General features: G+C 35.6%; 1 protein-coding gene and 1 long non-coding RNA gene across 2 annotated transcripts; one reads left to right on the forward strand and one right to left on the reverse strand.

Annotated features, from left to right (window-relative positions):
* Window positions 1–522: 522 nt before the first annotated feature.
* LOC109111167 (protein FAM92A-like) lies at window positions 523–9,054 on the reverse strand. Its single transcript, XM_042745507.1, has 10 exons — window positions 8,882–9,054; window positions 8,279–8,341; window positions 5,606–5,777; window positions 5,458–5,526; window positions 5,142–5,243; window positions 4,892–4,897; window positions 4,546–4,650; window positions 3,762–3,875; window positions 2,847–2,966; window positions 523–1,109 (listed from the first exon to the last, which is right to left on the reverse strand). The coding sequence occupies exons 1-10, from the start codon at window positions 8,908–8,910 to the stop codon at window positions 1,008–1,010; spliced, it is 882 nt and encodes a 293-aa protein (XP_042601441.1). The 5' UTR covers window positions 8,911–9,054; the 3' UTR covers window positions 523–1,007.
* Window positions 8,277–17,070, forward strand: LOC122140733. The gene is made up of 3 exons (XR_006157315.1): window positions 8,277–8,489; window positions 9,002–9,066; window positions 16,624–17,070. It is a non-coding gene; the product is annotated as an uncharacterized LOC122140733 (long non-coding RNA).
* The last annotated feature ends 1,963 nt before the right edge of the window (window positions 17,071–19,033 follow it).

Genomic DNA, 19,033 nt, shown 5'->3' on the forward strand with positions numbered 1-19,033 from the left:
CGGAATGAATGGCCACGTTGTGCATCTGTCACGAAACGCCACGTATCCACACCTGGAGACAAAGCCCTAGACCATTCAGTTCACAATCCAAAGGTGCAGCCAATTAGAATTTTAAATGAATGAGATCTTCACAAATGCTAAACACTGTGAATATATTGTATAGATAATTGAGATGCATGCATTTGATTAGAAAAAGTTGCCTGTCCATATTTTTTCAGCGGAATTGGTTCTTGGTTCATAAAGTGATTCCATAAACACACATTTCAACAATGTACATAGCATTTCAGTTTTAATTATGTGTCTTCAACACTTTTGCTCCAAGTCATAATTACACCAGCAGTACTGGTTATGGTTTCTGACTCATTTATGACTGACATAAAAACTATGAGACACAATGATGCTGAACACAGGGTGGGTCAAGTTCCAGGGGTTCACTATTGTTCGTGTGTATAACGTACAGTGAGTGTTTTGGTATGCACACTCTGTAAACAGAAGAACAAATACACACTCAGACATCTGAGCTCATGAAAATTAGCTATTATGCAAAAGCAAGAGCCAGCTTTATTGGTACACAAAAATGCTGTAAGGCACATTCTTACCAGATTTATTGACCACAGAAACTGCTTGGCACTTTGTACACAGACAGACACACACACACACACACACACGTACACACACACACACACACACACACACACACACACACACACGCACACACACACACACACACACACACACACATAACATATTGGTTGTTTTAAAATCATTAAAAAAAGTAACACTCTACTTGAAGGTGTTTTTCAGTTTATATATATAATTTTATAGTATATGATTTACAAGAGAGCAAACATCTAACCACGCACTCATCTTTACCTAACATAACTCAGCTATCATTACATCACATTTTTTGATGGTGATGCAAATTAGTTTTATAATATCACTCCTCTCCATTCAGTTCAGGAGTGTCACGGTCTGAAAATATATGATGAAATGGCAAAGAAAATATTTTAATGCTCATCATCAGTCACTTCCTCCAAATCATCCTCGTCTTCATCATCTTCCTCTTCTTCCTCATCTTCCCTTTTCCTCTGTCTGCTAGACGTTCTTGACTACAACAGAAAAAAAAAATCTTTCATTTTTGGGATGCAACAACTAAAAGGCCGTCCACATCAAGGATGATAACTATGCAGATGCATCTCAAAAATTAGAATATCGTGAAAAGGTTTATTTTGTAACTAATTTCAAAAAGTGAAATTTTCATATATTCTAGATTCATTACATGTAAAGTAAAACATTTCAAAAGTTTTTTTGTTTTAATTTTGATGATTAGAGCTTACAGCTCATGAAAGTAAAAAATCCAGTATCTCAAAATATTAGAATATTTACATTTGAGTTTCATTAAATGACCATCCCTACAGTATAATTTCAGGATATTTCTTGTTCTTTGAAACCACAATAATGGGGAAGACATATTTTTTGACACCCTCCACAAAGAGGGTAAGTCACAAGAGGTCATTACTGAAAGGGGTGGCTGTTCACAGAGTGCTGTATCAAAGCATATTAAATGCAAAGTTGACTGGAAGGAAGAAATTGGGTAGGAAAAGGTGCACAAGCAACAGGGACCGCTTAAGAATACTGTCAAGCAAAGCAGATTCAAACACTTGGGAGAGCTTCACAAGGAGTGGACTGAAGCCGGAGTCAGTGCATCAAGTGTCACCACACTCAGACGTCTTCAGGAAAAAGGCTACCAAGCCACTTCTGAAACAGAAACAATTGTGCTAAAGAATGTAATTTGTGCTAAAGGAGCCCCGACCAAGTATTGAGTGCATAAATGAACATACTTTAAAGAACTTGAACTTTTCTGTTTTGCAAATCATATTTTTGATTGATCTTAGGAAATATTCTAATATTTTGAAATACTGGATATTTGATTTTCATGAGCTGTAAGTTCTAATCATCAAAATTAAAACAAAAAAACTTTTGAAATGTTTTATTTTACATGTAATGAATCTAGAATATATGAAAGTTTCACTTTTTGAAATAAGTTACAAAAAAAGATAACTTTTTTCACAATATTCAAATTTTTTGAGATGCACCTGTAGATATAAAGTTCTGATTCTGTGAGAATAGAGAAGTTAACATCACAGTTATAATAATAATGATATAGAAAATCAAAACCAGTGGAATCACTTTAAGAAAGATGTTCTTTCAGCAAATGAGTGATAAAAACACTGGCCAATCAGAATCCACATTTAAAGAGCTTAAAAGAGCTTGAGCATTTAAAGCAGCAGAAGACAAAACTGCAGTACACTCTTAGATAAAATAGAGCGTTATCTTCTGTTGGTGTGGATGCTAATAGAGTTGCCATTATTATTGTTTATAGATATCGTTCTTGTGTGAATGGGCCTTAAAGGGATAGTTCACCCAAAATGAAAAATTTTGTAATTTACTTGCCCTTAGGTTGTAAGCTATATGAATTTCTTTCTTCTGCTGAACACAAAAGAAGATATTTTGAAGAATGTGGGCAACCAAACAGTTTCTGGTCTTCACTGACTTCTTCCATAATATTTTTTTCATACTACTGAAGTCAGTGGAGACCAGCAAATATTTGGTTACCCACATTCTTCTAAAATATCTTCTTTTGTGTTATTTTAACATAAAAAATCAAGTATTTCTCCACAAAGAAATATATGATAACAGTCTTGAATTCAAACTATGCATTTGAAGCATATTAAGCCATTTTACATTTGATAGATAATGAACTGTACTGAAGTAGAAGTTTTAACATTAATTATCTAACAATAGAAAGTCATTTTATCTAGCATAAGATATGGGGAAACACTAACCTGCATTGTTACTGGTTGACTCATTGATGTACCAGTTCGATTTAGGGAGAGTTTAGAATTGGCACGAACTATTTCTAATCGAGACTGGTAATCAGGGGGGTGTAGTGAGTTCCTGAACACCTGTCAAGACAAAATAAATGGGGTCTGTAGACATATGGACCACCAGGAACCTAATGTCATCTCATCACCCCCCACATAATAAAACAATAACGAGTTCAGCCGAGATACATTAAACAAGATACATTAAAAAGAAAAATGAGTCAACACAAACTAGTACCACATACTGTGTTGTAGCAACAGAGAACCATGTCATTTAGATTGGGGAAAAACATTTACACACTCTGTCCTAGTGAGGGTGAGCCAACAAACATTGTCACCTCAACTTTATTAACTCCAGTTAAATTTTACAGGAAGAATATTTATGACCTATCTCTATAAGCTCTAGCTGTGTCTTCATAAACCGGTCACCATGTGCCAATATACAGTATGACTATTACTAGTTTACACATCCAATTACAGGCAAAGTTCAGACAAGAACGAGGAAACGTTTCCCAGAAAATCCCTGATGAAATAATATTCATGTGAATTTCTTCCCCGGCAAGTCAAGGAAATATTAACAAAGTTAAGAAAAAAAAAAAAAAAAAGGTTTTGGCACGCCAACTATGAATTCATACATAAATGCATTAGCCAGTGCGAACATTCCACAGCTGACTGAACATGCTTTGCAAGATGCCTCTATGGTTCTTTTAGCATCAGGATTGGAGGAGGCCTTATACCCCAGCAACCAGAGCTTTCATCATTATGACAGCAGGGGGATCTCAGGAGGAGAAAGAATATAATTTGATTAGACATTAAGACAGACAAGCTCGAACCAGCAGGACTGCCAGAGCAGCGGTGCTGGAGCAGAGCGCTCACCTCAAGGTCTCCTTCCTCATCCACATTCTGAATGTGCTGGTAGGCAGTTGTGTAAATTTCCAAAGCCTTGGCATGGAATGCCATCTCCACTGTTACAAATTCACCGAGAATATTCTGCACCAAACACATGAGAACATCAGTCTAAATAGCCATTTCTGTGAAGCTGCTTTGAAAGATTTGATGTATGGAAGAATGTAATTGTCTTATTCTCTCTTATTCCCATCAAGGCTGCATTTATTTGATCAAAAATACAATAAAAACAGTAATACTGTCAAATATGATTACAATTTAAAATAACTGTTTCCTATTTTAATATTTTTTAAAATGTAACTTATTTCTGTGAAGGCAAAGTTGAATTTTCAGCATCATTAGTCCATTCTTCAGCATCATATGATCCTTCAGAAATCATTCTAATATGCTAATTTGTTGCTGAAGAAACATCTTAATTCTAATTATCCATATTGAAAACAGCCGTGCTGCTTAATTTCTTCATGGAAGAGGTAATAAATAAATAAAATAAATCTTAACTGTCACTTTTAATCAATTTAAAAACTATTAATCATAATAAAAAAGATTTTGACATAAATGTGGGTTTAGTTTTAAACACAGTAAAGTCATCAACTCACTCTGAATTAATTACTAATTAAGATACAATCTATATAAAAAAAAACATACTTTATATTATTTTTGTATAATATACAGTATAATATTAAAGTTTGTTTTATCCATTCACAAAATAAACTGATATTACTTCTTAAATAAGTCATCGTTCAGTCTGAAGGACCTTGATATCACGAATCTTCTGCTTTTCAAAGTCATCTATTGTCTCCTCCAGCTGGCGAGTCGTGCGTGTGGCATCCATTGTGGCTCTCTGGAGTTCACTCTCAGCCTTTCGTGACACAGTACACAAAGAAACGTAAAGCACAAAATGGTCTCAAGAAGCAGACATACACGATTTGAGTCTATCAGCTCACCAAGATGTTTTGAACTGAGAAAAATAAGAAGACTCACATCAGGTTGAGTATAACTGACATATTAGTGACAGACTGAGTTGGACCTACTTGGTTATAACTAAATTAATTCAGAGTAGTTTCAAGATAAAATTACAGTTCGTTGCACGCAAGTCCCACCTGTGACTGAGAGAGGCTGTTAAGGTAAGTATCTTTCAGATTATTTGACATTAAAATGTCTAGTAGGGCTGTCGGTGCTTGTTAAGTGTATTAAAAATTATGTGTTAAAAACTTTATGCAAATATGCAGCAATATGCAGATGATTTGAGTTTGAATGACTTGAATGTAAAATCCGTCAGACCTACTCTTGTGCTTCACAGCTTTGTATTTTCAGCGAAAGCAGAAATAATAACATTGGACGGTAGGATACAATAATCTGTCTGTCTGAGGGGTTTCTCTGCCTCATCCTTTCAAGCTGCCGCATCTGCTTGGCCTCTCTGTTCCGTGCAGTCTGCGTCTGCTTCAGGTCCTCCTGTACATAAATTTAATAAAATCACAAAAGGCTGGTAGAAAAGAGCACTCTAGTTCTTAGGTTTTGATCTATGACAACAGTCACGGTACATCATGCTTACTCAGAATGTGATGCAATGCTGCCCTCATGAGATCACTGGGAAAAGGTCATTTGTATATTTGAACCATAAAGTATAAATCCTCTTATTTGAGGGGGTTATAGAGAAAAACCTTACCCTTTTCGTTTTGACAATATTCCCATATGCTTTCAAAGGCTCTATAACTTTCACTTCCAGCCTCTCCACCTGTGAACAACAGTATGTGTTCGTATATTAGTAGGAAACACAAATTCGCTGAAGTATGTTTTCACGGTTTTAAACACACTTCTGCTTGTCGATAGTCCTCAATCTTGGCCAGCTGATCTGCAAAATTCTTCAATCCAAATTTCAGGTTCGGCGTCTCTGTGTCAGCATAAAGGCCGACTTCTTTAACCAGAAGGTCGGCTTCGTCCCGCAGTCGTGCAGTTTTACGGACGTAAGTAGAAAACAGTTGGCAGCAGGGACGTGCACAGGGGGGTTGCTCAGGTTGCCCGGGCAACTGCCCATATGCCCTTCTCGACTCACGTTGCCCTTCCGAGGTGGAAAAAAAATGAATAAAAAAAATCATACAATGGATGCAGAATTTCACGTAGGCCTAGATAAAAAAAAAAAAAAAAAAAAAATCGCAAAGCCTCACTCACTTCCATATTCGGGCACCCGTCCCGAAAGTGAAAGTCGGTAGGGGAAGGGCAAACTCTCTTTACGTGGCTGCAGCGCTACACGCGACCGGCACCTGAGCTGAGCCTGCATGAGCGGCCCTAGAAGGAGATTGTCGCGGTTGTCGGGTGAGACGACTCAAACGTTGTCGGAAAAGTAATAGTAAGGTTATAATCGTTAACGAAAACGAACGAAAAAACGAAAACTAGTTGGGAAAAAAAAATTGTGTTAACTGAAATAAAAATAAAACAGAGGCATTACAAAAAAAACGATAACTAACCAAAACTGTAATGTGTGTTTGGCAAAACTAACTAAAATAAAATAAAATTATAGATTAAATGTCCTTAGTTTTCGTCTTTGTCAATGTCTTTCATAGAGCAAACGTTCAGCTGCATTTCATTTCCCTGCGTCTCTCACACTCACGCGTCTCTCTCACATAACGTTACTCGCGCGCGCGCACAGCCCTCCCCTCCGTGCACACCGCGTCTCCATGATAACGAGTGTTGGAAGCAAGTTCGCGAAAGGTTGGTATCTCGTGAAAACCATTACACAATCACACATTAAAAAGTGGTATAAAAATATTTTTTAATTCTGAATATAATTTTGTCAGTGTGTTAATGTCGACCCGAGAAGCGATTGCTACTTTAGAAACTTAACTAGACGCAAGTTTGAGGTAAAATGCACTTGGGTTGTCGATGTCAAAACACTATTTAAGCTGTGATTCAAGTAAGGAATAATTGACGACGGGCGGTTGAATTATTAGAAAAAATAATGCACACCTTAGGTGGTGATTCGGTCACGACTCGAAGCGGAGTCAATTATTCCGCTTATACCACGGTTACCCACACCTCAAGACATCTATCAGATGATATATTTAAAGGGATTCGTTCGGTTTTTTGTACTTAATCGCTATTGTGGGTAGGACTATTTCTTCCGCATCTCATCCAACGCTTCTTTTGCTGGTTTCACAATGTCATTTTAAAGCTGGTAATGGAGGCTTGAGCCGTTGATAGTATTATGATGCAGTTATTAATGAAGTTTATTAGAAAGAGAGCGAGAGAGAGAGAGAGAGACACACACACACACACACACACAGAGAGAGAGAGAGAGAGAGAGCTTGTGTGAATTAGACTGCAGCAGCGTCTCTAAACAGCGCTGTTATTACCTCGCTAGTGAGAAATGTCATGTGTACTTTTGGAAAATCGTCTGTCATGTTGTTGTTTTTGTTAGTCCTGTAATTTCCGTTATTACAGTTTTACTATGAGAAGTGATATGGAACTGTAATTCGGTCAAGAGAGCTGCCTGGAACTACGTTCGCCATGCTTTTCCCAGAAAATAATGTCACGCCTCAGAACGTTCGTCAGCCAATCAAATTCAAGCATTCAACGGCCCCGTAGTATAAATATTGAATAATGTTATGTCATTTTTTTACTCTTACACTGAATGTTTGCTCCTTCATTCCAGATGAGTAGGCTATTATATAGGGTACATTTAGTATAGGGTGTGAAAATTGTACAGCTGTGGAATTTGTATAGGGTGTGAATTCTGTATAAAAAATTATTGCTTGACTAAAGTAAAGCCCTCTCTCTCTTTCTCACCCATGCACACTCACTCATGCACACACACCACGGCACACACACACACTAAAAAAATTATGCTGTATTAAAGTTTTCTTTTTATTTGTTATTTGTCATGTTCTTTTCTCAGATTAAGCTCCCTGACAATCTGACAGAAATGTCTTGTTGTGGCTCAAAAATGGGTTGAACACATGCGGTTCATGTATGTCTTCTTTAGTCTGTTGGCTCTTTAGGTTTTTTACTGGCACACGTCACTTACACATTTTGCACTTACTGCGGAGTGTTGAGACTGTTTACATATGTGTGCCCATATGTACATTTTATGTACTGATTTTATTTTTGAATTAATATTTTCTAAAATTGTATGATGTTTTTGTTGAGTTATTATTACACAATACTTTTTTCTGACCTTTTTGAATCTTGCCCCTGACAAATAACCCAAATTTACAAAAAAAGACTAAAACTAACACTAAAAAGTCATGTTTTTTTCTATGTTATTATTAGTAGTAGTTAAGGTGATTGAGTGCTGTATTTTAGTGTTTTACCTTGTGTATATATATTTTAATAAAGACCCTGTTATTCTCAGTCCTTCATATAGCCCGTGAGTTTTTTTTTTTTGGGGGGGGGGGGGGGGGGGGGGGGGGGGGTTGGGGGGGGGGTGAGTGCCCTTTTTTAGGTTGGAGCAACTGCCCCTCAAAATTCCTGTGCACGTCCCTGGTTGGCAGAGATCTCCAAAGTGCTTCTCTACATGGGTGATGTTCTCTTGGATCTGCTTGGTCTGGGTGTCTCTGTTATGTGCAAAAAAAAAAAAAAAAAAAAAAAAAGAAGCAGAAGAAAAATTAAGCTCAGCATGTTAAAAGGGTTATATTTCAGATTTATTGTGCAAGAGAGGAACAGTCAGTTATTACAAGAATATCATGATGTATATTCCTTCAGGTAAGTGTTATTTTAAAAATGCTGTTTTCTGTCGCAGGTTGTTTTTGTCTAAAAATTCGACCATTGTTTATCTGGCATGAGAAATTGTAATACAAAACTAAACAGACACGTCTTAATATTACACCGAGGACGCTTCACATGTAGTATCTGTTATCCTCTTGTATCTTGGAAATGTGCAAACATGCTATAATGTTAGCAATTTTACATTTCAAACACACAGATAATTATGCAGTTTCTGTTTTAGTATATTGATAGAAGATCTGCTTATGCATTTACAGTCAATGATATTATAAAACACGCGCTAGCTGAGTAATTAATGTTACTGCTTGTATCATTTAGCTTAACGTTAAGTTAGCTGGCTAGCTAGCTTCCCAGCTGTGGACAACTTTTACCTCGCTCTTGCATCAGGAGTGCGGCTCATGATTACAAGAAAACAATATGTATTAGTTAAAAATAAAATCTCTTGACGTATTTAAAAAGCTAAAAACTGTTTTGTGACTTCTGTGGTAAAGCTACAACAGGAAATCTGGAAGAACAGCGTCCCGTTACCATGGAGCTAAAGAGGCGCCCTCTACAGGTACATAAAGGAAAAACAAAACAAAAAAAATTACATTATATAAAAAAAATGTTGTTCAAGTCAATGCAAATTATGTTAAGATAAAATGTTTGCAGAATAATATAATATAATATAATATAATATAATATAATATAATATAATATAATATAATATAATATAATATAATATAACAAAAAGAGAATAAATAAAAAAGAAAACCTTTATTATTTTTTTCCCAACATTTCCATTCCCAAAACCAAATACATGTTTTATAAATGTGTTTATGAATGTAAAATTAGCAGACATTTATATTTGTTTCATAATACAATATTTTAAAGTTTACTTATATAAGCCATACATCCCTGTGACAATGTTCATTCTATAATCACTTTAGTTCATTTAGTTTAGTTTCATTAGTTCATTATAGTTCATTTTAAGCTGAAAAGTCCATATGAAAATGTCCATAGCCTATTGGCAGTTTTCTCCTCTTGCTTATTTGTTTAATGTATTGCCCTCTGTAAATTAACTTGATCATTATGTCAACAGCATGAAATCACAAAATCATCTGCTGGATTTGCATTCCTTTTTTACTATTTTTACTACAATTAGACTTTAATTCCCCTCTTAACATACACATATGGCATACTTTAGCGATTTTATTGGGTTTGTAACATTGCCAAAAGCAGACTTCATAATCATTGAAAGTAATGGGAATTCAATGTGATGCGCTCATGAATGTCACCAGCTGCTGTGTCTGCGCCTCTGTGGAGAATGTCCAAAAACCTTCATTATCATGCTTAATCATCCATGGAATTGATCCCACTGTAACAGATTGCCTGTGTAAAACACATTGCACTTAGATGTGTGCACATTGCATTGAGTCCAAAATGGTCACTTACATTGTTTTTAATCACTGGCTGTTTACACGGACAATATTATTATGCTTTGTTCAAATTCTGACTCTAAATGTCATGTAAACACATTAACCTGAATGTCTAGAGATAATATTCTGGTTTTAAGAAATCAGAATCTAACAGATGGAATATGATGCTTGTATTGGTATGACTTTTTTGGCCACCATACATCCATTGTAGCTGCACATTAATTTATCTGGGCATGTGTAATAGCGTAGCCTAATGCAAGTAAAAATAGGCCTAGTAAATAATTCAACCACATTTTGCAGGTATTAATTTTTCAGTAATAAAGCTATTTTATTGATTATTAGCGGTAGGCTAAGTGAATCGCAAACATATTTTTCTTGATAATAGGCCTATTTTAACAATAAATAGCCTACCTACATGTGTAGTGCTGTTTAGAATCAGAAGTCTGATTCAATAAAGAATGATTCTGTTCGTTTCAAAGAATCGGTCGAAAACATCCGAAGTCACAAGTCATCCTCAGCTTGAATCGACTGAAGTGATTCCAGCATAAATGACTCACTCATTTAACTGACTTACTCATTTAACTGACTTACTCATTTAACCGAATCACTCATTTAACCGACTTACTCATTTAACTGACTTACTCATTTAACCGAATCACTCATTTAACCGAATCACTCATTTAACCGAATCACTCATTTAACCGAATCACTCATTTAACTGACTCACTCATTTAACCGATTCACTCATTTAACCGATTCACTCATTTAACCGGATCACTCATTTAACCGAATCACTTATTTAACCGAATCACTCATTTAACTGAATCACTCATTTAACCGAATCACTCATTTAACCGACTCACTCATTTAACCGAATCACTCATTTAACCGAATCACTCATTTAACCGAATCACTCATTTAACCGAATCACTCATTTAACTGACTCACTCATTTAACCAAATCACTCATTTAACCGAATCACTCATTAAACTGACTCACTCATTTAACCGAATCACTCATTTAACTGAATCACTTATTTAACTGACTCACTCATTTATCCGAATCACTCATTTAACTGAATCACTCATTTATTTGGGCATGTGTAATAGCGTAGCCTAATGCAAGTAAAAATAGGCCTAGTAAATAGTTCAACCACATTTTGCAGGTATTCATTTTTCAGTAATAAAGCTATTTTATTGATTATTAGCGATAGGCTAAGTGAATCGCAAACATATTTTTCTTGATAATAGGCCTATTTTAACAATAAATAGCCTACCTACATGTGTAGTGCTGTTTAGAATCAGAAGTCCGATTCAATAAAGAATGATTCTGTTCGTTTCAAAGAATCGGTCGAAAACATCCGAAGTCACAAGTCATCCTCAGCTTGAATCGACTGAAGTGATTCCAGCATAAATGACTCACTCATTTAACTGACTGAATCAACTGGGCGGTTCTCCAAACAGCATATTAGAAACTTCTTCGAGCGTTGTTCTGTACCTTTAAGTATTTTAAGTACTTTAAGCACACGACAAACTCACTGTTCAACGAGGTGTTAGTACAGTTATTAACAATCATACGTGGAAAAATAGGCTGTCATTTTCTGCAGTTCGACATTAAAGTGCTTTCAGTGTCGAAGATTTCCAGCACAATGTGAACACATGTACAGGTAAGTGACAACAGGTGTACTGCTAAGCAAAAGCACTCCTATTAATACGACGAGCTGCGTCTCAAATACATTATCAAGGGGTTTATGGAAGAATTAATTTAATTTTTTTTATTTTTTTGCTGCTAGCTTTTGAGTAGCTTGCCCAGCCGTGTCCAAAAAAAAAGTTAATTCAAGTGATATAAGGCTAAAAACAGTGGAAGTCTTATATAATAAGAATAAATTGTAGGCTACATTTAGAATGTGCTGATTACGTGTATACAAAATTGTTTGAATAGGTGTGAAGCCTGTACATGTTTCCCGCCAAAAAAACGTAATAAATCAGAATAAATATTAATTTTAGAAAAGGGATGCTCATTTAAACAGGTTTATTGTATGATAAACCTTTGTATAACAACATAATTTTAGTCATAATAGCTGACCCATATGTGGCATTTTAAGAAACAATGCACATGACAAACCACTTATAAAAAATTATGTGGCGACTAATATAGCATAATAGAAATTAATGGTGCAGTTTTAGTCTATGCGGTGGAGTGCAGTAACATTTCTTTTCCACTAGATGGCAGCCAATATCTTTCTTACCGCACTGACAATTCTGTTCGGATAAACTTGCTTTTTCCTTAAAGTTGTCTTTTCTGTAAGATAGATGTGTGTAGGTTACAGATGAGGTCTACTGCGATACATATGTGATAATTTGTGTATGAGTGCATGGAATAAATGAAATGTGATTAGATTGCAGTCAGTGTTTGTAGATTTGAAGTGTACATTACTGCTTATGATACATTCGTATGAAGTGAGGAACGAACAGATGTTTAGAGCACAGCTTTCCTCTTCTTTCCCCTTAGATCTTCAGTCTTCACCTTGTGGAAGTTGCCCTCAGCCCAAAAATACTGCATTGTTTGCCTGGTGTATTAATTTGTTCTGGAAGATTGTGTCCTCTTAGAGACAGAGTCTGACTGACTTAAGGAACAGATGGTGTTATTACAAAAACACCAATTAGCGGGAAGTGGGTTGCATCAACACAGCTCTCTGAGCTTCGTGTTGGTGGCCGTCTGTGCTGCGCTGACAGGTTATGTCAGAAAGAAGTGTTCCCGCTGAACAGATTGGGAATGACATATGTCAGGAGCCTTGGCTGTCTAGGGCCCAGCGAGAGAGGTATCGGGGCCTTTGAGCATTGCTCCTCTTGCCTGCAGGTGAGACCTCATCAGTGTTGTGCTCTCTAAGGGTGTCAAGTCATCTCTACGGTCCCTGCACCCCACCAATCACCGGCAGCAGTGTGCCCGCATGGCTGCCTGCTTCTGTCATTATGTGCTCTGTGGTGTCTGTCAGCAGCTACATGAAATTAGAGCAAAACCTTCTGCTGATTACTACTTCATTCTGCTCTCATTTAAAATGCACGGCCCACCTTATGCTGATGCTTTCGCCCTGCGTGATGTCAATTCATCTAGAAGAATGCAATAGTTTCATTAACATGTAAACAATACCCTCTGAGAAATCATTTCATCATTGTGTATATCTGAATCTGGCTCATATTCTGATTGCATATCGGTCCCAAGATATCTTCTTTCACATCTTTAAATGTGGTGTGTCTCTTTAAAGTCTGTTTTGTGGCATACTTAAGGGTCTACATGTTGAGACACATCTTCTGCACAAACTAAAAGTGGGAGACCGGGGCTAGTTATCATACGTTTTACTCTGTAAACGTATAAAAATATGAATGTAGTGTCCGTGATGTCACCCGCAGGTTTCTGAAGAGCATTTTTGAAGCTCAAAGTGGGCGGAGGCGGCCGTTGCCATCTTGGCAACACGTCACACCCGGATGATTGAAAATGGGCAAAAAGGCGTGAGCTGGTTGCTGAAGCCAGGCCCACCTAGCTCGACAGCAGTGTTTGCAGCGGCAATCCACCTGTCACTCACGCCCTTAATTACTCAAAACTTTAAGGCTTAATATAATTTAAACAGTGAGTTTCACCCCCCTCACAGTTGTCATGAAGGGCAAAATTAGCTATATAGACCAAAATAATTTTTTGAACCAGGCTGTAAACATTTTTTCTGCTGTAAAGTTGGCGTTTTAACATGGGCAGTCTATGGGATTGACTCCCTTTTGCAGCCAGCCTCTAGCGGCCACATGACGAATTACAGTTTAAGACACTTCCATGTTGGCTTCACGAGAAAGAGCGGGAGGTTGCTGCTTGGGCTGGACCATCATAAGCACGTTGGAGCTACGCATGCGCATTGGCTGATCTAGCCTGACAAATAAACTTTTTATTTGAGCATAAGAAACAACATTCATGGGGCAGTTCATTTCAGATTTTGTTGCTGATTTGAAATATGTAATTTAATCGCAAGTTCATCAAGCAGTTTTTTGATATATCAGGATTCCCCTATTTATTTTCAGTACAGGTCAAAAGTTTGGAAACATTACTATTTTTAATGTTTTTGAAAGAAGCTTCTTCTGCTCATCAAGCCTGCATTTATTTGATCAAAAATACAGAAAAAAAATTGTAATAATTGTGATATATTATTACAATTTAAAATAATTGTTTTTTAAATTTATTATACTTTAAATTATCATTTATTTCTGTGATGCAAAGCTGAATTTTTAGGGATACTTTGATGAATAAAAAGTAAAAAAAAAAAAAAAAAAGAAGCTATGTTTTTAAAATATAAATATTTTTGTAATAACAATATACACTATTGGTCAGTAATTTGGGGTCAGTATTTTTTTTTTCTTTCTTTTTTTTTTTTTTTAAATAAAATCAATACTTTTATTAAGCAAGGATGTGTTAAATTGATAAAAAGTGATAGTAAAGAAAATATAATTATTAGAATATATATTATTAGAATTTTTTATTTTATTTTGAATAAATGCAGTTCTTTTTAACCTTTTTATTCATCAAGTATATTAGACAGCAGAACTGTTTCCAAACACTCATAATAAATCAGAATATTAGAATGATTTCTAAATGATCATGTGATAGACTGGATGTTACATGTGACACTGAAGGCTGGAGTAATGATGCTGAAAATTCAGCTTTGCATTACAGGAATATTTTTTTTTTTTTTTAAGTATATTCAAATAGAAAACTATCATTTTAAGTTGTAATAATATATCGCAATATTACATTTTTTTCTGTATTTTTGATCAAATAAATGCAGGCTTGATGAGCAGAAGAGACTTCTTTCAAAAACATTAAAAATAGTAATGTTTCCAAACTTTTGACCTGTACTGTAGATATAACTTAGTCTTGTTTGAGCTGCCCAAGAAACTTTGATTGAAATGTATTTTTTCCCCTTCCATTTTATATTTTCAGCATCACCTAGTGGCTCCGTCCAAAGGGTTACCTAAAAACTTCTGTTTGTTGTCACTGATTTGAGAAAAATATCCCATCATAGCATGGCATATACAGTATCGTGCTCTTATTAATGTAGTTACATCACACTGTAAGTAACTTAGGTAAGAAAGTGACTGCAAAGACATAAATGTGCAGTTAAATTAACAAGTGCACAGATTTGAATCAGCCATGTAATTCTCCTCCATACCCTTAAAATTGATTGTATCTTTAAGCCCACTCCACAGAAGTGTCATGCATGTATAATTTATTTATCCCACATTTAATATTAATATCAATCTTTATTCTTCTCCTGCATTCTTTGAGCCAGATTCCCCACCCTGTACTTTTACCTTAATGCATCTCAGAGCCAGTGATGCTGCCAGACTGCGGCCATCACACACACGCAAACAGCTGAGTATATCTTTACTGCATGTTAACCTCTTAGCTGTAATAGACTGCCCCTCCTAAACACACAATATCTATCACTTCCCTAGAGAGGCCGTTTTTGGAGTGCTTCCAGAACTTCTTGCTTTACCGGCTAATTGAGGATGACTTCAGACTCCAGAAACACAGCACAGTCCTCTGAGGTTTAATGTGTGTGTGTGTGTGAGGTACGGTGGCATGAGCAATAGATCGAAGGTGTTTTTATAAGTCATCTTGAGACACATAATTTTAGCTGTATTTCTCTTTTGCATTGCAAAAACCATCCTTATGTCATCAATATGCAAATTGATAAAATTGCCAAGAGTGCAGCTTTGTTTCCCTGAAGTGCATTCGTTAGAATCTTTTAGCATAATTGATTCTCAGCACTGCAATAAAACTGGTCATTTTGTGAGGCTTCTAAGCCCCATGGGTATGCAGTTGGAGTTCATGGAGTAACTTCCAGCATTAATCATTAAGAAGTGTCCATGCCTGATAGACAGCGTTTGGCCTCCTGAGACGCACACTCACGCTACTATTCCAATAATTGATATCTGTATAATAAGAGGGCGACAGTGGTTCGATTGACCGTCGCCCTTTCCAAATGTTTTCCGATAAAGACTGACTTCTAAGGTGGGTTACTTCTGATATTTACCCTTTTTTCAGAATTTGATACATTTGAGCCATCAGTTCTTGTCTAGTTACTGTAGTTACAACTTTCAGAATACTTATATCTGTTATCAGAGTATTATAGATTTTATTTAAATTTATCAGTATCGATATTGGGTATTGAATCGTTAATAAGACTGTTAAATGTAATCTTTACCAAATCTCAAAATAAATATCATAATGTTGTGTTGCCTAAATTCACTCGTAGCATATTAAATGACTGGTTTTGGTTTTTAGTGTTTTATTTATAATTTTTTTTGTGTTGTTGTTTTAGGTATTGAAATTTTTACTTAAGAATTAAAAGGAAGTGGATTTTATGTTATATCATCCATCCATTCTCCAAATTGCATATCCTCTGTTGGATTGCAGGACATTGTATCATTTTATCTTATATTTCATTACTGCTCGATAATTAGTATATTGAAATTAAGTAAAATTTAAGATTCTTTAATAAAACCATTAAAAGCAGATGTGATTCTCTATATCTTCATGTGGGGGTATGTTGGAATTTTTTGCTGTTTTCCACAGAAAGACTGGAGGGAGATGGGGGTCCCAATGAAACCCATCTTTTATTTTCTAATTAAAATCCTCCATTTTTTGCTCAGGCGCTCCACAACACCTCGACGGAGAGGGGAATTCATGATGTATTGCTGCCTTGCAAATAAAAACGGATCCATCACCTCCACCAGCCATAACCCAGATGGCCAGAAAATTGGCTTTGTGTAGAGATGTGGATTCAGGCATGAATATTAATAGAAGACAGATGTAAACGCATATTAATATCCTTTCACATTTAGGACAGGCTGAAAATTATAGTGCACTCACTTGGGGGGGGGAAGAAAGGTTGCATCTGGAAAAAAAGTGTTTTTTCCTCCTTTTCTTTTTTCTAATATGATGCCAGACTTTTGCTGTGTATGCAGGTCCAGTCCAAGTATGATATTTTGTCATCTAGTGCTGTCATACATGATGTATCCAAACACAGAAGATTAGAGTAATCAGAAAATGTATAATTCACTTGACTTATGTATACTATAATACAATATTTCTCACGTTTGCAGTCTTTTCCTGTGTGAATAGAATGAAGAGAAGCATCAGACACAGATACAAAGGCAGATGGTAAGGTAATGTGACACTGTTATTGGAAACAAAAGTTATTGCTACATTATGCATGTACTATTTGCATGTGTTTTCCCCAAAGAAAAGAGTACTTAAATGATTTTAATAAGAGATATGGCCAAAAGTATGAACACTTAATTAGCTTTCACTCTTCTTGGAATGCTTTGTTAGAACATGGCAGCAGTGTCTGTTCACATTTAGCATTTTAATATTAGTATTTGATTGTGAAAATAACAATATAAAATAGCCAGATGAATAAAATGAGTTTAATATTAATGTGTGGATAAAGGAGTTTTACATCACCATTAGATGGCAGTAGTGCTCCTCCTAAAACAGCTTATGGCCACTGTGAGGTCTGTCTTTTTTGTTTTTCTTTTTCTTTGCAAAAAGAGGACTGCTTAAATATGCTGTATTTAAAGGGAAAGTTCATTCAAAAATCATATCATATCATATCATCATATATTCACCCTCACATTGTTCTAAACCTGTGCTCTCTCTTCTATAAAACATAAATGTTTTTATCTGTCATTCTTTGGAGAATAGCAGATTGAACATTCAGCCTTGAACATTTAGGACATCTCATTTAAAATCACCATGAAATTAAGTCCCGCCCTACATTTTCCCCCCTTGTTCAATAAGCCCTTCCATTCAGACATGCACCACAAATGGGATGAAAAGTTGGTTCGTGCTGACTTCAAAATCATTAGTGTGTATTCAAAATGTGTTCTCCCTGTATATTATCCTGTTTAAATGAATGCCCATGTTACAAGTGTGAAGTTAAAGGTGTGAAGACAATAAATAGTGTTAAATGGACATTAATGGTGATGATGGAGTGTGAATATTGACTGGTGGCAGAGTGAACATGGCAGGTCTGAGGTATCAAGACAATTTAACTCCCACCTTCAGATGAACCAGAAGGCTCAATAAAACCCAATTAAGCAACTAGCCCCCCATTTCCTCTGCAGTTTTATGAGCACATTTACATCATGGTGCCCAAGAGACTGAGGTCGCAGTGAGAGGCTACTTCAGGAAAGCTCTTATGGTCAGTGTGCTGTATCATAAACATAAGGAATTACTGTTTCTTTGTGTGTGTGTATTTGTGGTCATCACATTGTTTTAGTCTAAATGTAAATTTGTGCTTAAAAATAGATGCAGATTCTGATTTCAGATAAAGCTTAGTTGTTGTTTTTTTTTGTTCAGATAATTGTGTAGTCATGAGAGGTTTCATACATAAAGTATGCAAAATTACAGAAACTAGTCCTTTATGACAGTGGTTACAGAATGTGAACACGAAGCTCAGTATAAACAGACTGAATGATCAGCTTATGCGGATAAAATATTAATTAACATGAAGTGTCTTTTTAACATTTATATTTGTGCCCATAAGTAATAAACCACTTAATTTCTAAAACACATATTTTGTAAAATTGGCCATTTTTTAAAATGGTCATATGTGCATAAATTATTAGGGCTTGGCATCAGTACAGATTCACAAGCTCTTGATTTGATTTGATTCTGATTCAATTTGATTTCATTTAGAATATCCATTTTTTTTCTTCAGTCTTCTAATGATGAAATAAAACCAGCGCACTCCTTTCCTTCATAGCACATCCCTAAAAACCCAAGTATATATTTACATTTTATTTGATCTATTTTGTTCAATCTGCTATCTCCAAAGAATGACAGATAAAAACATTTATGTTTTTCAGTTCAGTCCACTGTTAAATATATTTTTTATGTAAATAAATGCATGATATTTTCAAAGTCAGTGAGTAATCCTGTTAAATAATTGTGTTCTCAGCATTGACCAAAATAATTAATTTAGATTTTTGCTATAATTAAGCAGCCAGATTTCAGACTAAGTGAAACCTGGTCTTTTTTGAACTCTTCACAAACAGA

The sequence above is a fragment of the Cyprinus carpio genome, chromosome B19, assembly GCF_018340385.1.
Source record: "Cyprinus carpio isolate SPL01 chromosome B19, ASM1834038v1, whole genome shotgun sequence".
In the NCBI taxonomy this organism is placed as follows: domain Eukaryota; kingdom Metazoa; phylum Chordata; class Actinopteri; order Cypriniformes; family Cyprinidae; genus Cyprinus; species Cyprinus carpio.